Raw genomic sequence first — 21084 nt, 5'->3', positions numbered from 1 at the left:
AGTTCATTAAGAAAAATGGTAACATGAAAAATATGCTACAAGGTAAACAAAGAGTTTAGCACTGATGGAGTCACTCTGAGTGTTAAGGCTAGGCCTCAGGTCTTTAATCAATAGCATGTCGTAAACGAGGCAGTCAAATTTCCCGTGGCACTTCACGAAATTGGTCCTCATTAAGACGATTTTTGTCACCGTGTGCTTCCAAAAGGTGTTTACCGATAGCCGAATACTTGTGTTCAACAATGCGTTGATGAAGGTGTCGGGCTGTGTAACTGACGTAATCTGCATCACACAGATCACATGCAAATTTATAACCAACGCAATGCTGACTTACAATACTCGGCTTAATTTCTTTCGGCTTGAGATCTTGCTGCAATTTTTTGCTCACAAAAACTGGCTGTAAAGTGACGGCAATCTTACTTAGTAGACCAGTGTTGGTTGGCTTTCTGTAAACACGGGTTTCAAGTTCTATTCCATTCTTAATTATCTCAATTCCAATGAAAGGGATCATATGATCAATAGGAAGTTCCATTGTAAACTTCAGGCTCGGATGTAGACCATTCAATGTAGTCAGAAAGTCAGCAGCAGCATCGGTGTTAGGCATTGTAGCAAGAGTATCGTCGACATACCTCTTGTATAGAGAGGGCACCATACCGTTGCATGCGAGTTTTTCTTCGACGTGGCACATAAACACATTAGCCATTAGCGGGCCAAGAGAAGAACCCATCGCTACGCCGTCAGTCTGTTCATACAAATGATCATCGAACTGGAAAAGCTGATTGGTGGTGGCAAGTTCAAGGAGCTGTGCAACTTCCTCTTTCTCAATATTAAGATCATAGGTTTTATTAAACCAACCGTTGGTAAAGGCCTTGTCAACCAGGATGTTAATAGTCTTACTTAAAGGTAAATTCTTAAAAAAGGCCGTCACGTCGTAGGGGACCAGTATGTCTTTTTCATTCAAAGGAATGGAACGAATCTCGTCAGCAAATTCAAACGCATCGGTGATAGTATACTCATTCACAGATAGTGGTTTTAATTTTTCCTCAAGCCATTTAGCCAGTTTAAAGTAGTAGGCTCCATTGGCTGACAAAATCGTTCTCATACTCCATTTGGCTTTGTGTGCCTTAGAAGCCCATAAAGATGAGCAAGTCTTGAACTCTTCGGAGAAAGCGAAATGGCAATGTCTTCAGGCAATATTCGATGTAAGATTGCGTGTACGTCTTTCTCTTTCTGAAGAAGTGGATGATTGTGTTTCGGTGGGCGTCCACGAAGTTTTGGGCGTTTGTCATCAACACGCGCAAATTTAGTAGTATCATCTATCGAGGCTGCGCTAAGAAGGCGGATGAACTCAGATTTGTCCATGACTACAATTCCAGAACCCTTTTCCGGTTTGGTTATAACAACGTCATCACGTGTCTTTAAACGATTTAGCGCTTTTACGAGAGCTTTAGGTGGGGAAGGGCTTGTGCGCTGAATGTAATTCAAAGCGATTGAACGTAATGTTGAACTTGCCAGCTCCTTGTCAACAGGATCTTCTTAAAGTGGCTCGACTTTCCAATAGGCTTTCTCAAAGTTAGCTTTGATTTCAACTGGAGCGACTTCTTGAGGCAGGGAAAATTTCAGTCCTCTGCAGATAACAAGCTTTTCAAAGAAAGAACGACGATACGAAGATATGTTATTGATATGTTCGTTCACATCAGACTTCTTCCCTTCATCATTTCATTTTCATCATTTCATCGTATTGATTCTGACGCTGTGTATTCAGTGTCCATATGATGGCAATATAGCGAATGAACGAGCATTCATCCCTGATGTCCTTGTGGGCTTTTCGAACTTCTTCCTTGAGATGACTGAGGTAAGGTAACTTGGATGTTAGTTCCCCGCTCAGAACCTCCCTTTGATAATTGTCTGATGCCTTCTTCTATTTACGTGCTTTTCTTTGTTTAACGGGCAAATGTTGGTGTAACACCAAAGTTCAAACATAAACGAAGAAACTCAACAGCACCTTTGCATTTGATAAGCCGTTTACTACACTTTCAAGACGTCTAAATAAGTGCAGATGATTATCGCGTTTCAGTACATTAAAAAGAAGCGACTTTTTGAAACATTTAGCTATAAAAAGTTGCGAAATTTCGTAACAATTAAAAATACACGGCTAAGAAATACACGACGTTTCGACGTTCTCGGACGTCATTATCAAGTGAAACAGAGACAGTGTGAATATTCTATAAATACAAAAAAAACAATAGTTCATTAAGAAAAATGGTAACATAAAAATATGCTACAAGCTAAACAAAGAGTTTAGCACTGATGGAGTCACTCTGAGTGTTAAGGCTAGGTCTCAGTTCTTCAATCAATGGCATTTCGTAAACGAGGCAGTCAAATTTCCCGTGGCACTTCACGAAATTGGTCCTCATTAAGAAGATTTTTGTCACCGTGCGCTTCCAAAAGGTGTGTTCAACAATGCGTTGATGAAGGTAGCGGACTGTATAACTCGCATGCGACGGTATGGTGCCCTCTCTATACAAGAGGTATGTCGACGATACTCTTGCTACAATGCCTAACACCGATGCTGCTGCTGGCTTTCTGACTACATTGAATGGTTTACATCCGAGCCTGAAGTTTACAATGAAACTTCCTATTGATCATATGATCCCTTTCATTGGAATTGAGATAATTAAGAATGGAATAGAACTTGAAACCTGTGTTTACAGAAAGCCAACCAACACTGGTCTACTCGTGCATTTTCAAAGCCATGTGGACACAGCTATGATGCTGGGGTACCAGGGCTCCGATTCCGAGAATGCTTCTAATTTTTTTTTAGGCTTTTTTTTTTTTCAATCCGACCGACCGACCCGATATCAGGAAACGCATTCGATGGTAAACGAAAAAAAAAAGGGGATTGCCTAAATGTTTCAAAACGTCGCTTCTTTTTAAGGTACAGTTCTCTTGTGTGAATTTGCGCCTATGCCTTGTGATCTAGGACAGAAGCCTGTAATGGGGAATGGGCCAAATTGCCAACTTCAAGGAGCTGTTTACCAAACCTTTTGTTTGCGGTCCACTTGTCTTTTTCCTTTCTTTATTTTCTTAATGAAATGAGAATGAAAACTGTTTGAAATGACTCTTTTCACGTTTACGGAGAGTCATTCCACAGACCTTCTGCAGGTCAAATAAACAAGAAAAACAATCACAGGTCGACCATAATATTTTTGCTCTCCAAGACCGGGTCAAGTTCTCTGCCTGCATTAAATAACATTCAGTAGAAAACCTTTTTTATCGATCTTTATCATTGCGATCGATTAGCGAAAAAATGTACATTTTATCATCTTGTTTGTGTTGAAATTCCCACCGCGCTGTGCTCAATAATTTTGCTCAGTAATAGAAATGAGCTCTTCTGAATTAACCAAAACATTAAAAAAACCGCAACTTAGTTTTCACATATGTCGAAATCTTTTAGTTCGGCAACACACTGTTACGTTCGGGAACACTACTTTAATTTTGCTGATTGATAAACATTTAGATTATATCGGCTAGTCTGTGTCAGTTGATTTTACTGATAGCCTCTTTCTTCTCTTGTAATTTATTCCCGCAATAATTCACTCCACTCTTCTTTTAAAAATTGTATCTGTATGAAAAATAGAGAAGCGGAAGCCGTCTGTGTGTTTGATGAGAGGTAAAACAAAGTTGATCCTCATGGCATTTAACCGCCGCACCGGAAAATAACCGAGTGAAACACGAAAATAAGCAGGTCTGTTGGAAGATTCAGGACTTCAACGGATCATAGCTTCACTTGATTTCATATCCGCAATTCCATATATGATCTATTTCATATATCATTTCATCTTTGCAGAAACACAGGGACCGCGCAGGGGGTGGGGCTGCCCCTCCCACCCCCCCCCCCCCCCACTTTTTTGGCTGATTAAATCACTATTTTAAAAATTAACTTCACTTTTGGTAGTTTTAGATCCATTTGTAGCCATTTCAGAAGACTTTAATTTCAAATTTTCCCGGAGGAGCATGCCCCCGGACCCCCTAGTTGGCTCACGGTAACGCGTTCGCATTTGCCCCCCCCCCCCCCCCCCTCCACTTGAAAATCCGCTCCGCGGGCCCTGAAACAATGGTCAGCCTCAAGAGTTAGACGATTGTGATCTTTGTGTTGAATTCGCACATTTCTTGTCGCCTTTCTGACACTTGAAAGAAAAAAAAAACGAACAAACAAAACAACCATCTGATGTCTGTCATTTTGCCACAGATGTATCCATTAGTAACACACAAGATACTTCGATGCCACTTTCGATTTTGCTATTTACTTGTTCAGCCAAAAGTACAATAGAAAGAATTGAACGTATCAAATCGTATAGTTTGAGGTCACCCATCCAAATACTAACCCCGACGAACAGGAAAACAAACGCTCGCAGCCAGCCCGGAACGCTTTAAGGGAGTCAGCCTGCTGCAATTCGATTGGTAAATTATTCCAAAGAACTGCTCCAGCGTAGCTGAAGCTATTTTTCATATAGTTTGTGTGTGGCTGTGGGATAGCTAGTTTGCCCTCTGTGTCCCTTAAGGAGTAACTGGAGACGCTACTACGGTCAACAAATTTGGAACTAAGGTAATTGGGAGTAAGACCATTAAGCGACTTATAAACCATCACAGCCTTATGGATTTTTCGTTGAGAATCAAGTTTTATCCATCCAAGTTTTTGGATAAGGTTATCAGCGTTGGCATCATAGTTCGAGTAAGTGAGTATACGCGCAGCGCGATTTTGAAGTTTTGTAAGTTTACTGGCTAGGGTTTTGCCGCAACATCCCCAGACAGGATGGCAGTAATCAAAGTGAGGCTGTACTAAAGACTTGAAGATTGATCGGAGAGTCTCATGTGGAACGAAAGACCTCACTCTCTTCAACGCTCCAATATCAGACACGATTTTCTTACATAAAATCTCAACGTGAACATTCCAGGATAATGTCTCATCAATATGAACACCGAGAGATTTCGTAGAAGTAACTTGAGTTATAGGTGCACCGTCAATCATAAGTGACGGAGGGTCACTTATGATTGAGGAGCAGCTAAGTTGCAGTTCAGATCGCCTAAAACATAGAACGCAACATTCTTCGCGTCAATTTTACCTATAAGCGATTCAAAATAAGTAAAGATCTCAACTGAGGAGTCAGGCGGCCTATACCAGGTTACCACGAGAAAAGGCTTTGATCTCGGTTTTCGGATTTCTATACAAAGATTTTCAAGTTGGTGAATACTCAAATCAGGTCGCAAAGAATAACTAATGTTCGAGCGGACAAAGAAACAAACACCACCGCCAAAGCGGCCATTTGTTTTCCTGTCACGGCGAATAATTTCATAGCCAAGGATGTAAACATCACTATCTTTAACCGAAAGATGTAAGACGCTCAGGGTGCACGCTTTAACTTGCTGTGAAAAAAAAGTTGATCTTCATGTCAGCCTCGAAGCCAATGTTTCTCAATTCCCCCTTATTTTCTTCAATCTTTCTAGGTTTAATATTTTACATATTACGTCCAGGAAAACAAAACGCAGCTCAGTTGACAGTTTTGGATTAAAGCACTGCGACAAGTTACTGCACCACCACACGTACGCTATGCGTACCTATTTTAGTTCTCTGATATCGCTTTATTTTTTAGCCATCTTTTGCTTTCCCAATTGCTATAGGTAACTAATATGTTTGAACTGATACGGATTGAATCATTATTGACAGAGAGTACTTTGAATAAGAACAGTTGCAAGGATTTTCGTCCTATAATTTGAGATTTGTTTCAAATTAATGCATTATATTAAATCGACCTTTAATAATTACGAGCCGTTTGAGAAAGCGACTATCCAGCGTCCTATCAAATATAAGGTGGGTCGTTAGCAACGTTCTGGTGTCGAGACGAATGGATACACAGAACAAGTACAAGGTGAGACTTGTACCCGGGTCACTGAGCTATGACAGTTAATATGTTATGTACTGACTGAACTAATGGTGTCTTATATTTTAAAAATACACCTATGCATTTGTGTAATACCAATGTCCATATTATTCTTCCCGGGTACTTTTCGTCAACGCCCAACACAATGTCGACTTGTACATTAAATTGTGCGTATTAAAAGAGCAATTTTCGCAGAAAAAAACAATATAGTCGAACCTGGAGATTTTAGCGATAGAAGTGAAAACAGGTAAAGTTTTAACCTTTGCAACGTGTTCGAGACGAACGATGCCGATTTGAGTTGTTTCTTCAGTTGGTTCCGGTGTTTGGTGCCCATGCTATGCAGGGCTTTTAACAGACTTCCTCGCCCCGGGGGCGGGGAAATAAGCCATCTTATAACACTGCGTAAATGTTAAATTCCCCGCTATGTCCCGGGGGTCGGGGTTTCAATTGCCTGATGCATTACAGGCATATGTAAATCTTAATTTACAACTTGTAAATTACAATTCATATGTTTTGTAACATATACTTTACATGTTGTTGGTTCGTAAATAAAATTTACATGATATTTACATATAATGTTGATTCTTTAAATTTACTGAAAATTGAAATTTACAGGATCCTTTGGTCAAGTTGCATTTGGAACAAAACATGTAAATGACATGAAAATATTTTAAGAGAATTTACAGTGTTTCTGCGTGTAAATTTCATGTAAATTGCTGTGGCGAATCATGTAAATAGCGTGTCAATCAAGGCCTTTGCACGTAACATGTAAACAACTGATGAATTCGATTTTGGAGCCATGCCCAGCGCAGGAATGAGATCGAGAAAATATTGGAAAATAGCTTTTGTGATATTTGCACTCAGAAAAACAAAACCAGCAATGAAGTTTCAGAAAATTCCCTTAACGGAAAATAGCTGGTCGAATTGTTTTTCTTGAAACAAATTTCCGTTCTTTTACTCAAACACGTTTCGGGAGATGTCAAGGTGAGTCTACCAACTACATGATCAAGAGATCAAAATAGATTGGAAGTTAATCCTCATTTACCTTTTAGGAGTTGACTTCAATAGTCGAACCAACTTTTTGAAAAACTCTAAAGAGTGTACAACAACACTCGTTTGATCTTCAACTTTGAAGGAGTTCTCTTCCATCATAATCTCCAAGTATTCGGTCCAGTTGAACTGCCGATTTAATAAGGATTGTAAGAACGACCATGTCAATGTTTTTTTCTTTTTACTTCAATAATAATGCACACTTATTACTCACAAATACCCCGGTGTGATTCTGTAGTTCCGTTAACGTGAGCTTGTCATAGGCTTCTTCAGAGTCAAACAGTTTGTGTTGTGGGGACCCTATCTAGAGACAGTGAACATAACAAAACAAGGTTTAAGTAAAGCGTAATGAATGACACTCTTGGATAGTATTGCCTTCCCTTTTCCTTCTTCCTCCGAATTTTTCTCAGTACAGTTAAAGTTGTATTCCATTAAAACAAAAATTGTTATTCACATTTCACACAATCCAATAAGATGTCAAGAACTGAAAGCAATCTTTGGTTTTTTAAAAAGAAATAGCTACTCGGGTGAAAGAATACTTATAAATGAAGCATGGTCAACCATTTACGATTATTCCTTTATTTATGGTTCTCTGGACGATACGTCTGTTCAGAGTTTGAAGAACATGGCGTATTTTAGCAGCATTCTAGACTTCCCAAGTGCATTAAACTTAACGTCAAGGTAAATCCCTATTAAACTCATTATGGTTGTCCCCTTCATCATGCTGCAAAATAGAAATAATAGTTAGAACACGATCACTGACGGACCTCTACCAATTCCCTTTCAAATTCAAACACTTTCATCAAGTCAGACTCGGAACTTTGCTCTGCTCCAAGCTTTCTTGTCAGGTTTCTCATAAGATCCTTGAATGCTTCCCGCACCTACAAAACAATTAATATAATGGTTAAAAAGATGGATCAAGGAAAGCTTTCACATCAGAACGAACTCTCCTACCATGAACAGGGATGAGGGAGCATACCAGCTCTCCCTAATGTGGAACAAATTGATCTCCATCCTAAGCCGAGGGTAAGGGGAAATCGACAGAGTGACTTTGCATGATTTGCATAGTTAACATCTTCATGGGAACCTTTTTAAGGCTCCTGACACCTTTGGCGAAGCTTTAAAAAGATAGTTGTCAGGAGTCGAAATCGTCAACTACAGTTCTGACTACTATGTTTAAAAGAATTCGCTTAGTTTATTTGATCTAACATTAGCCGATTTTAATCTCGCCTGTTGCAACGCTAATCGACAATTTGATTTACAAACAACACATCTTCTAAAACGGCTCAAGTGCTGTGTAACTGATATTTCGGACTGTAGTATCGCAAGTAACTTTAATCGTGACTAAACAGACTAAGAGATACACACATTTCGTCCAGATACACACATGTTATCAAAACGTTCCTGAAACGTTCCTCAGCTTCGCAGCAAGGCCTGCGATACACAGGGACACCAGGATATAACATCCCATCCTAACCCATAGTTCAATAGTTCAACGGAAGTCCTAATCAAAGTTCAAAGTTCAAAAATAAGAATACAACTCAACACATTCAAAATATAACGATGCTTCATACAATGGAGTTTTGACGTTCTAGTAATAAACAAAGTCAGCATCTCTCTTTGGCTTTGCTGTTCGAGTTGAACGTCTCACTTCCTTTGCTGAATCGGCAGGACCTCTATCTGCGGGATTCCTATCATCTGAAACTGTAGTTTCGAGTTGATCTAAAGGAGGCATTGCTGCCCCCGTGAACTCTTCCGACTCCAAGCAGCTGGTGTCATTGTCATCATTAAGTGATAGCTCCATGCTTGGAACTCTACTAAGAAACTTCACATTACGAATGAGACGTTGTCCAGTCTCAGCATGGACAAGTTCAAAGGTATTCGGTCCTTTGCTACGAACAATTACATACCTCTGATGACCAAACGTGAGAATCAATTTTCCAGATTTTGTAATGCCACAAATTCAATATCCCCAGGTCCTAGGTGATGTTGTTCTGCATGTCGCTTGGCATCAGTATACTCGCATAACTTTCTCTGATATTCCTTATACCTCTCTTCAGGGTTGTTCTGATCAATTTCTGGTACTGTCGGCAACTTTGTTGTTATCATTCTGTTGAGAAACAGCTTAACAGGGGTCATGGAAGTCCCAGCATGTGGAGTGGACCTGTAAACCTGCAGGATTGTAGGCAGAAACTCTGTCCAGGATAAACCATCTAACTTTGCTGCTCTGACACTGTGCTTTAGGTACCTATGAAATCTCTCAACCTGCCCATTTGCTTGTGGAAAATAGGGTGATACTCTTCTGTGCTGTATTCCATTTGCCTTCATGAAGTCTTAGAATTCCTCCGCTATGAACTGACGTCCATTGTCCGTGATGAGAACTTTTGGATTTCCAAATCGTGCAAATATATCTGTAAGTACAGTAATTATACTCTTACTTGTAATACGCTTGAGGACAATAGCCTCGGGCCATTTGCTTCTGTAATCAACAAAAGTCATGATGTAGATCTCTCCAGGAAATGGACCAACCAGGTTAAGGGCACACTTCTCCCAGCAGTGATCGGGAAGTGGAGTTGCTGTATTAGGTGTGTCTCGTCGTAGTGGCTGAAGCCGCACACATGTCTCCCAATTTCGGCAGAAGTCTTCCACGTCAGAGTCCATCCCCGGCCAGAACAGTATTCTACAAAGGCGTTGCTTGCAACGCACAATACCTTGGTGAGCCTCATATGCCAAGGCCAATGCCTTTTTCCTTAACTTCTCTGGAACATAAATCCGCCGACCTCGCCACAGAAGGCCCTGTGCAAAGCTCAGTTCATCTTTAAAATGTTTCCATGTATTACCTACAAGGCTCTGAGTTCCATCAAGTACCTTCAGCACCTCTAGTAATTCTGGGTCAGACTCTCCAGCCTCTTTTATTTCATCAATCATCAGCACTTTTGACAAAGCGTACATGCTCCTCAACAAAACTTGTTCCCGTACCAGTAGTGTTCAAAGGTAACCTTGATAGTCCATCTGCAATGTTCTCAGATCCCGGTTCATAAGTGAGTGTAAAGTCATAGTCCTGACATCTGAGAGCAATTCGTTTAAGGCGGATTGATTGAGTGTTTTTATTGAATACGCCAAGCAGTGGTTTATGATCAGTCGAGACGACAACGTGGCGACCATAAATATAGGTATGCATCTTCTGCAATTCGACCAGCACAGCCATTGCCTCTCGTTCGATCTGCGAATACCTCTTTTCTGTAGCAGTTAAACTTCTGGAACCATAAGATACGGGCTGCCAACGGCTGTCAACATTTTGCAGCAAGACACACCCAAGACCGACTGGGCTGGCATCTACTACAAGTTTGGTCTCTGCTTTCAAGGAGTAGTGTGCGAGGCATGGTGCTTTAATCAGAAGATCTTTAACTTCCTCAAATGCTTTCGATGCTGTTTTACTCCATTTCTACACCACACCCTTCTGCGTAAGCAGTCGCAAAGAAGTGATAACTGTTGCAAGGTTGGGAACAAACTGTGTAAGGTATGTAATCCTTCCTAGAAATGATCTCAGCTCAGCTTGATCTCGAGGTACTGGTGCATCTGCAATTGCTTTTACTTTGTCTGGGTCACGCTTAATGCCCTCAGCAGAGATGATGTGTCCTAGAAATTTCAGTTCAGACATGCCCAAGGCACACTTGTCTGCATTGAGACGAGGGCCAGACACTTGAAGTTTATCCATAACTGCGCAAGGATTCTTCCAGTGTTCTTCTGGTGTTGACCCATACACCATAACATCATCAAAATAGCTAAGCACAAATGATAACCCTTCACATACTATGCTCATGACCCTTTGGTACACCTCTGATGCTGATGCAAGCCCAAAGGGCAGCCTTTTGAACTGATCCACTTTACCTGCGGCCATGAACGGTGTAATGTATCTAGATTCTTCCGCTAGGCGGACTTGCCAATATGCTTTCCTTAGATCCAGAGTCGAGAACATATTCATAGTTAGGCTATCTGACTGTTGCTGGACTGGCTGGACAAACTTCACATTTTCTTTGTTCTCTGATTCTGTTGATCTGCAATACTTCCAGAAGTGACCAGTCTTCTTACATTTTCTGCACTGTGCGTTCCTAGCTGCGCATCTTCCGTCATTAGCAAGATGATCCGCTCTTCCACATCGAAAGCAGGCTTTTTCTTTTGCTTTATTTACTGAAGATTTTACTGCATTAACATCAGATTTCTCTGGCAAATTTCGGGCCTCCTGTCCCCCAAGTAGCTGCGTATTCTTCCTTGCAGATTCAATTGCTCTCCCGAGCGTCTGGGCTTTTTCCAGAGTAAGAGTCTCTCTTTGTTGTAGTAGCTTTTCTCGTAGATATCCGTCAGAACATTTGTCTATAATTTGACCAAGGATATTATCATCAGCGGCTTCCCCGAAGTCGCATGTTAAACTCAGCATACGTAATTCTGCAATGAAGGTATCCAATGATTCATGTTGAAGTTGAGCACGTTTTCGAAACTTGTACCTCTCTGCCCACTTGTTTCTTTTAGGCTGAAAGTGTGCACTCAACGCTTGTTTAACTTTCTCAAATTTCTTTTTCTCTCCAGGCAAACCTGAGAGCAGACTTTGGACTCCCGTCCCAGCAAAATGTAGAAGAGTAGCTGTTTGAACTTCGTCGCTTTCTTTATCTAATTTCGTAGCAATTCGGTAGTTGTGAAAGGCATCGAGCCAAAACTTCCACTCATCTGCCAAGTTTGTCGCCTCTAAATTCACTGCAGACAACGAAAACCTTTCAAAACTCATCTTGATATGTTATCCGATTGTTGTTTATCCTCGTCGCCTATTTGTAGTATCGCAAGTAACTTTAATCGTGACTAGACAGACTAAGAGATGCACATAGTTCGTCCAGAACACATGTTACTAAAACGTTCCTGAAACGTTCCTAAGCTTCGCAGCCAGACCTGCGATACACAGGGATACCAGGATATAACAAGGACCATTTTCCAATATTTTTTATTGATAATTGTTTCTGATGACTGCGACAGGCGACTTGAAGACAAAAAAGATCTTTGATAGAGTTATTTTTATTTTATTTTATTAACTTTGCCAGTCAAGCTGGCAGAGCGCCACAACAGCTTGCGCCAATTACTGTGGCCCCTTTTTCACCCTCCCAACCATGATACACAAGAGAAGACAGAACACAACACCGGGAACCACGTGCCCTACTCTTAGCGACAAGTGTGTCGGTTCTTTTACGTCCCACAGGATTATTAACATTGAAGGGTTGTTATCGCTTATCGTTGTATATAATCGCATCTCAAAGGTTACCTATCTGAAAATATGATCTTGTCCAAAAACTAAATTGCATGCCACAACAAATTTTACTAATAAAGTGACAAGTACGATTGATAACAGAAATGTATTTGCAGGTATTTTCCTCGACTTATCTAAAGTGTTCGATACAATTGATCACACCATCTTACTGAAAAAAATGACAGCATTATGGCCTAACAGGCACAGTACACAGTACTTGATTGGATAAAATCCTACCTATTCATTAGAAAGCAAGTAGTCCAGGTTAATAGAAAACCCTCCTGCAAAAATGGGCTTGTTTGTGGGGTCCCTCGGGGATCCATTTTAGGCCCTTAATTCTTCATATTATATATCAATGCCCTCCCAAATTGCGCCATGAGACGCTGGTTGTATTCTTTTTGCTGATGACATTAGCATCTTTTACCAAAACAGAGATCCAGAAATCCTAATGGATTACCTAAATAATGAAATTCGTCGTGGAGCCACTTGGCAAAACGCCAACAAACTGTCTAAAAAGCGAGTTTATGATTTTTAGGCTTAAACAAAAAAAGTTGCTTATGGCTAGACTTCTTAAAATTGACGAGACTAATTGAGGAAGTGGAAGGTATCAAATTTCTAGGTGATCACATTGACAAGCATTTTGCTTGGAAAACAAGACATTATATTAACTACATTAGTACAAAATTCTCTAAAACAATAGGAATGTTATACAACGCAAGATTATACGTACCTAGGAAGTCTCAGCTATACTATTCTTTAAGTATAGCAATGCAGTATGGAGTTCCATATACCCTACAAATCTTACTAGAATCTACTTGTTGCAGAAAAGAGCTGTTCGAACAATATAGCTGCAGATTATAGCGGTATTCTGGATATTTACACTTTACATTCATTTCATGTTGGATCGTTTATGTACATGTACCACCATGGAATGCTGCCTTGATCTTTTCACAACTTATTTCAAACTGAAAGCCAATTTCATAATTACTTCACCAGAAATGCACGCAAATAACGTTCTCACGCTTTCATAACAAACATCAAACAATTTACTATGTTGTACCAAGGTCAAAAACGGTGGAGCTCCTTACCCTATTCAGTAACTCGATCTAATAACTTACGAACTTTTAAACACTCACTTAAAGCTTACCTTAATCTTTCACGAATTATAATAAATAGAGATGAGAGGTCTGACCCAGTATAACATGCAACCATTCCTGGGCTGGGTCAAGCCCTCGTGATAATGAATATGTACAATATGATCAACACTATCCACGGGTACATCATGTTAGTTTCATAATATTGCTCCCTAAGTTTTTTATTTCTTTTTAAATCCATTCTGTATTTTCTTTGCCTCTCTTTTTCCCGTTTTAGTTAACTTTGCTCTAATTAATAAGAGGGAGTCCTCCCTTTAAGCCTCCATGGCTTCTTGAGACGTTTTCGGCTTTAATCGATCACGGTATTTCTTGATCCGTTCTCATTGTATTATGTATTTAAGGCAAATGAATCATAACATCCGTTCGATTTTGTTGAACACAACCGTGCTGAAACATGTTGAATCGAAGTTGAATCGATGTTGAATGCTTCAACAACCATTCAACATTTCTTCTGTTATCGCGAATGTTGAATGAAGTTGAAGCCCTTTGCCCCATTCGTTCAAAATTGTTTGGTATACGCGTGCGCACTAATCGGTCTCTCAATGACGTATCCATGTCCGTATCTACAATAACAACCGCAGTAGCAGCCTGGGACTGAATGTCAGGCCTCTTGTGAATTGTCGTTGAATAAAACGTTGATGACGTGTTGAAACCGTTTGCCCACCCCACATCGCTTAAACAAAATCGAACGCACGTTGAAACAAATGTTAAACGCATTTGTTCGGGTTACACTGTACTCCAGTCCAGTTAATTAATCTTACCAGTGTGCTTTTCACGTCGTTTGTTAGGTGTCTCCTTCGTGACAATGAGGTCAGTGGGATAGCTTCCTTAAGCTACAAAACACAGAAACAAAGTTAAAAATTGAGAACCATTAGCAAGATCAGACCAATACATAGCAAGAATGACCGCGAAGATTGAGGGAAGTATATGAAAAGCGTATTCATGGACTGAAGACGTAAACTGATTTCCAGAGAAAGGCAATCTCTTAAAAAATAGCTGCAAGGATTCGATACTACAGGCTTCGATACTGCGTTCGTTGAGAGGCGTCACAGTGTCTGTGATGCCAAAGGCTTTTTTTTTTGACGCTTAAATGGTGGATTCTTCTAATTATGTACCCTTTATCTAGGCTAACGAATCAAAGGAATTTGGCATGCGTGAAATGCATTGCCAGACATGATATTGGCATTTCACAGAAATGTTAAGTTGCAACTAATCTCACAACACCTTAAAAAGACAAGTTATGCGAATTATTTCCAAACGTAAGACACCTTGTAGCGACCTCGGAGATGGCGTTACAACTTGTAGAAACCATTGCAGAAAGAGAAATCGTTTTCCACTTTCCGCAGTGCTTCTCGCATATGTCCGTCGCGTAAAATTGGTCCTGTAGCAGTTGTCACGACGCTTTAAGGCATTAGCCTAAAAAAATGTTCCATTGACCTCGTGTGATCACCAAAAACGACACAATGCTAAAACTCGCAATGGGGGGTCATTTTTGTCGCAAAAAATTTCGATTCAAGTCGCAAGAGAAACTTCCGAGTGTCATAGCACTGATGAACCGTTCCCACTGTTTGCAAAACGCGCTTCCCTTTCTAAGTCCTGATGTAATGACAATTCTTGTTTATTTATCCAGACAGGATGTCTCTTTTACTCTCTGTTTTAAACGAAAGTCACCTTTTTCTCTGAGGTTGAGGGAATTTGAACCTGAATCAATTTTAAGATGTTAATTGTTCCAATACATATTAGTTTAAATTAATACTGTCACGACTAAGACCTCAACCGAAGTTAATGATTATCATCATGTAGCATAACCACTATTTCTGCCTCTGCGACTGGAGGGACTACTACTTCCACTACTTGTGCTCCTCCTTCTCCGTCTCCTTCTCCTCTTCCGTCTTCTCCTCCTTCTGACTACCACTACCAGGAAGAAATTAAAGTCGCTTTTCGTTGACGGTCGACCTAAGTATGTTTTCAGCGTTTTCCAAAAAGTTGGGCTATCTCAACCTTTTTACATAAAAAGAATGTTTTTAGATTTCCGCGGCTTTTCTCGTCATTTCAAAGCGTATCAAGTAATGTTTCCGCTTTGCGAAAAAGGTTATCACGATGCCGCGTCTGGCTACACATAACAGCGGCAATTTTTCTGGTCCTTTCTTGACCTTTTTGTCTTCGTCAGTGCTCTGGAGGCCTTTCATTTTGAATAATAACTGAACAAATGAAAAAGTAGTATTACCATTATGGCATATTGAGAGCTGTTTTCGTTGTCAATGTCCACTTTCGTTTCAAAAAAAAGCTGGAAAGCCAGGTCTCTATGAATCCTCGCGAGGTTGTTTATTAAGTGCCAATCATGCTCCACCCAGCCCTTGTCTGTTATGCTCCATGATCCATAATTTCTGATTAAATCTTGAAGAGGTTTTCCCTTCAGTCGTTCAATTTCCTTGACGTCCATGCATGAATCATAATAAGCCGATGCCTTCCACACTGCTTCTTCCTACATCAAGGGAATGTAATTTTGGTTCATAGTTTAGATCAGAACAAAGTTCGGACAATGGCGAATTTTGCAAAATGAAAACATTTCTACAAAGACATCAAAATATTAGCCAAAAGGTTGTTCTGTGTATTATATAAAGACAATTTTAACCTTAAATTAACAGCAAAATATCTCCTCGAAGCTGAAAATTAACGGCTAAGTTTGTCCTCCATAATACAGAATAAGTTTTTGGCTAAAACCTTAACATGCATCAGGGATTCTCATCTCAGTATACTTGTTGACTTTTTGTCACATTTGTTTACCTGCATTTTTTTTACTACACTGGTCCCAGAGGTTTTTCTTGAGTCGCGGGAGAGCCGCGAAGTGGCAAAGACGTGTCGCCAAGCGCCAAAGAAGAGAAAAACCCCTGGTTACCTTGAAAATTGGGGTCCCCCTTGTTCGTTTTTCAGATATGAGGAACTAAAGCCAAAATATAAGGTGTTTTTCCAAGGCTTTCCTGTTTGCGATGGGGTTTCACATGATATCAGAACATTGCTGTTACGTGATAAAGTGTTGTAGTGTCAGTCCATGTAATGACAAGGTCTCTTGAAACTGTTGAAACTGGTTTGAGCCATCTTACGTAAAAGGTAGGCAGAGGATGGGCGAATTTTCTTGGCGCGTTTAATCCACTGACCTTCGTCACTTTTGAAAAAGAGTTTTTATTATTAGTGACGAGCAACGTTAGATAAAGAGCAGGAAAGAGCACGAGAGAAGAGACGACGATATTTGAGGAATTTAAGCGAAGAAAGCCTCGGAAGAAGTTGAGGAAGGAGAAGAAGAGAAAAATAACAAACTTACAGGTAAACAAATGTGGCAAAAGTCAACAAGTATATATATACATTTTTCGGTTCATTGTGTTTTGACCAATTTTTGATACTATGTTTGTAGTTTCTAATAAAACACTTTCATAAATCGCTACCATGCACGTTTACATTCTTTTGTATTTATGTTCATTAGACCTACTGCCCTTATTTTGAAACAAATATTCCTGTGAAATTTCTTCGTCGTAGCGAGGCCAGAAAGGCTCATTTATTTGGCCGCCATTATGAAAGAGGTCTATATTGAACTCAGAAAGGACTCGAATGTTAAAATGTGAACCTCAAATGTTGAATTGCTAAGAGCAACGATGAAATGTGCTGGATCATAAAATGCGAAAGTTGAATTTGACGGGGATACACGCTACTGTAGCATTTTCGTCACCACGCCACTTGCGGCCAAAACACAACGAATTCACTAATCACTAGTGCGTAATTTATCTATTACAGACTTTGACCTTGGCTGTTTGCATACTAATATGTGTGGCCTCTTTGTCTTTCTTTATTATCGACATCGCCCTCGATTTCCTACTGCTTTTTTACCTTGTAATAAAGAGCTTTCAGTTCCCTATTTTTAAGAAGCATTTCAATCCATTCGTTGTTTTCCGCAGTGAGTTTCTCAAATGGGTCCCATCTGGGTGCTGTGGGCGGCCGTGGATTCTTTTTCATCCATCCACCGCATGCATACTGATAGAAATCTTTACATGGGTCAATTGATGGGTCGATGGAATTCAGCAGATCTGAAGTCAGAAAAGCAACAAATGCTTCCGATAACAACAAATTGTAACGTGAGACAAAGTAACAACAAAGTTGTAAAGAAAATAAAAGACCAGTTTTCCTCAAATTAGAACTTACTACAGCAAGAAAAAAAGTCTCTTGATTGTGAGCCTGTAATAAATTTCTATTCTTAAAATACATATAACAGCAAGAGAAACGACCTATATGGGGCAAACTAAAAAAATCATGAGGAATTGAGAGAAAGATATGCAAGGATATATACTTCTCCCTTTCTTTCATAAAATGCCTGTCGAAGCAAAGACCTTACCTGGCCTGCGTCAAATTTCAGGTTTGCTCATTTGGTCAAAAAATTATGTTTAATACAAAAAAAAGAAAACATTCAGACCAGTGTTGTATTTGGCAGAAACATAATGCTGCATTCCTCTCGAAATGACATGGCTCAGACAATGGACTTAAGGCCCTCAGCTTACCTGACGCAGCATGTAAACAGTCTGTTGACCAGCATGAACCGCCATAGTAGCTATGTCGTTTTGAGATCCACGATGATGAATTCCCCAATTGCTTTTCAGTTACTGTATTGGGTTCCTCCGAGCGTACGATCAGGTACAGATACAATAAAAGAACACAGCAAATCACCAATACGGTAGCAACAAAAACGATCAAACTTCTAACAAGCATAGCATAAGCCTTTCCATTATTTGTTTCTTTCATTTCGACAAGCGTGACCCTCGGTCTCCGGCTTTCGCATTTGTGAACATCACCAATCATCGTTACGTGTAGCGGTGAATCAATTTTAAGAGGTCATTTCTGATTTGTCTTTGTCTTACGACACTCAATTCATGCTGTTCATTAAATGAACTAGAGGATAAAGTGACACAAGGGAAACTGTGGTCAAAGATGGATTGCACTTCCAATATGATAGTTCGATGATAGATAGGCCCACTATGATGGTTCGATGATAGAAAACAATTATTTCATATTTCTTTATTTCAGACACTGTCAGATGATGATGACACGGTCCTTCGTGACGTCACAGCAAGACTATTTCTATTAGTATTGATTGCAGCGCGAACTTCTTACAGACAAGTGGGTTTATCAAGACAAAAGCCACTAAAATGTAATAAACCGATTTAACTTTAGCAACGAAAGAATGCATTACTTGCTTTCAATTGCGAAAAGAAAACAATGGCGGAAAGTGACAAACGCCCCGGGGGGAAGGGGGGTACTTCCTTTTACAGTGGGTTTATTAATAAGACAAATTGGCGTCGTTTAAAAGAAGCCGTGGATTAAAAAGAATTACAATCATTTTCCTTTGTCGCTTTGCATGACACCACCGCCCGTTCGAGAAGTGAAGGCAAGAATCATTTCCACGGAAAATGAGTCAGTTTCAGTAAGTAAGTAAATATGTGATAACTGTATTTATACAAGGTAGATACATCAGATGGCCTGTTACAGTAAATTTTCAATAACTACAGAAAAAATAATATATTAAAAGCTAAAAACTGTAAAAATACACCAACTACTCTGCTTTCCACCTGCACGTATACGCGTGTATAAAGACACAAATAAAGTTAAACCGTCACTGAAAGAAATCTTGACAACCGGTGCGAAAACACTTGAGAGTATGCGCTTGCCGAAGCTTGGCCTGGCCTCCACAAAACAGCACCACTGTAACAATAACTGTTCTTAAGATAACTCATGTGGGGTTTGACCTCGTTGTCTCTTAGATTATAGTCAGTGATACTACTTCTTTTGTTAAAAGGTAATTTAAGTTAATCAGAGGCAACTGAAAACCAAGTAGCATCGTCTGCATTTGCGTCGAAACTGGAAGAGGTCAGAATGTATGGAGTTAAAAATCGAAAACGGTGAAGCTTCATGAACATAAGGGTCATTTCTCGGTACCCAAGCCCGAGGGGCAATTTTCTTGGCTATCATTCCAATGTGCACGTGAACTGAGATGGAAAACAAAGGAATGGTTGACATTATGCTCTTAACTTTAGAAAGTCTTTCTTTTGCGACAAAGGTGGAACGCTCCTCAAGGAACATCCTGAGCACCCGAACCCACGCCCCGGAAGACACTGGCGCCTTAAACCAGCGCCTTAGACCACTCGGCCATGTTACCCACGTTATGCAATTACAATCACAGCGTTCCAATCAACTGTTTCATGCTACTAATTAGCCCTAGCAATTACCCAATCAACAACAACAACAACAACAACAACAAGAAAGGAAGAAATAGATTAATTGAAAACAACAGCCAACCAATGACAATCGCAACACCAACAGGGCCACCAAGATTTTTCAGAAAATAGGATCCCGTCAATCTCAACTTGGTCAACTTGATTGAAAATTAGCCTCATCCGAACGGTTAGGGTAGAAATCGAGAGACACTAGACTTATATTGGTAGCATGGCCGAGTGGTCTAAGGCGCTGGTTTTAGGCACCAGTCTCCTCGGAGGCGTGGGTTCGAATCCCACTGCTGCCATGGTGGCCTTTTTTATAGTCAATATCAAGGAAATGCCTCAGTTTCAGTCAGCATTTTCGAAATGGCCCATAGAGACCAAACTCATGACTCGTCCTTTCGAAGAGCCTTGCTAGGCTTTCATGTCTTGCGTAGTTCTTCGTCCCCCCTTGCTCTTCATAGTTCTAGAAGTCCCGGATGTCGACATTCATCTTGAAGCGTGAAGCATTACACCCCTGTTTCCCACGATATTCTCTCTAAGTCTTTAGCCCGGTGTAATTTTGCCAGCGATTTCAGAGCACTCGACTTGCTAGGATTCAACTTGCACTTTCCGGGGCTAAAGACTTGCTACTTCATCCAGCAAAGCTCGCAATATCCTTTAGCCACAATGACTCTCGGTTGGAGCAAGCAAAATATTCGCATATGTAATACTGAAAGAACTTAAAAATAAACGCCTTTTGGAGAAGCATCGAAATGGTTCAGGACGATCAAACGGTGTTTCTATTTTAACCTGAACTGAGATGGAAAACAAAGGAATGGTTGACATTATGCTCTTCACTTTCCAAAGTCTTTCTTTGGCGACAAAGGTGAAACGCTCCTCAAGGAAAATCCTGCGCACGCGTGATACACGTGACAGCCCGTCAGAGGACATCAACAAACAGGACAAACCGGGAGTCTTAGTCAAGCTCTAAAATTAAGATGGCAGCGGTGGGATTCGAACCCACGCCCCCGAAGAGACTGGTGCCTTAAACCAGCGCCTTAGACCACTCGGCCACGCTACCCACGTTATGCAATTATAATCACAGCGTTCCAATCAACTGTTTCATGCTACTAATGAGCCCTAGCAATTACCCCATCAAAAACAACAACAACAACAACAACAACAACAAGAAAGGACGAAATAGATTAATTGAAAACAACAGCTAACCAATGACAATCGCAACACCAACAGGGCCACTAAGAATTTTCAGAAAATAAGATCCCGTCAATCTTGATTGAAAATTAGCCTTATCCGGACGGTTAGGGTAGAAAAAGAGAGACACGGCCTTCAAAGTGACAATTAGACTTACATTTCTTATATCTAACATTGGTAGTATGGCCGAGTGGTCT

General features: G+C 40.3%; 3 protein-coding genes and 3 non-coding genes across 6 annotated transcripts in view; 3 read left to right on the top strand and 3 right to left on the bottom strand.

Annotated features, from left to right (window-relative positions):
- The window catches only part of LOC138051021 (endothelin-converting enzyme homolog), a 39846-nt gene extending 21338 nt beyond the window's left edge, over positions 1 to 18508 (bottom strand). The window contains exons 1-7 of the mRNA XM_068897210.1: positions 17984 to 18508; positions 17319 to 17515; positions 15664 to 15921; positions 14198 to 14269; positions 7757 to 7870; positions 7204 to 7293; positions 6985 to 7118 (exon numbers count right to left, since the gene is read on the bottom strand). Coding sequence (XP_068753311.1) covers positions 6985 to 7118; positions 7204 to 7293; positions 7757 to 7870; positions 14198 to 14269; positions 15664 to 15921; positions 17319 to 17515; positions 17984 to 18281 — 1163 coding nt within the window. The 5' untranslated portion in view covers positions 18282 to 18508. The remainder of the gene's footprint in view (positions 1 to 6984; positions 7119 to 7203; positions 7294 to 7756; positions 7871 to 14197; positions 14270 to 15663; positions 15922 to 17318; positions 17516 to 17983) is intronic.
- Positions 1 to 21084, top strand: part of LOC138052024 (large ribosomal subunit protein bL20-like) — a 596113-nt gene that overhangs the window by 408558 nt on the left and 166471 nt on the right. The gene's annotated exons all lie outside the window — the stretch shown is intronic.
- LOC138051022 (uncharacterized) lies at positions 10435 to 11772 on the bottom strand. Its single transcript, XM_068897211.1, has one exon. The coding sequence runs from the start codon at positions 11770 to 11772 to the stop codon at positions 10435 to 10437; it is 1338 nt and encodes a 445-aa protein (XP_068753312.1).
- On the top strand, positions 19917 to 19998 carry Trnal-uag (transfer RNA leucine (anticodon UAG)). The gene has a single exon. It is a non-coding gene; the product is annotated as a tRNA-Leu (tRNA).
- Trnal-aag (transfer RNA leucine (anticodon AAG)) lies at positions 20675 to 20756 on the bottom strand. The gene has a single exon. It is a non-coding gene; the product is annotated as a tRNA-Leu (tRNA).
- Trnal-uag (transfer RNA leucine (anticodon UAG)) overlaps positions 21064 to 21084 on the top strand; it is an 82-nt gene continuing 61 nt past the window's right edge. The window contains exon 1 of the tRNA in view: positions 21064 to 21084. This exon is cut by the window's right edge and continues 61 nt beyond it. This is a non-coding gene — a tRNA (tRNA-Leu).

The sequence above is a fragment of the Montipora capricornis genome, chromosome 6 (assembly GCF_036669925.1).
Source record: "Montipora capricornis isolate CH-2021 chromosome 6, ASM3666992v2, whole genome shotgun sequence".
Classification (NCBI taxonomy): Eukaryota; Metazoa; Cnidaria; class Anthozoa; order Scleractinia; family Acroporidae; genus Montipora; species Montipora capricornis.
The sequence above is the reverse complement of the archived record's forward strand: the minus strand, read 5'-3'. Positions and strand labels throughout refer to the sequence as shown.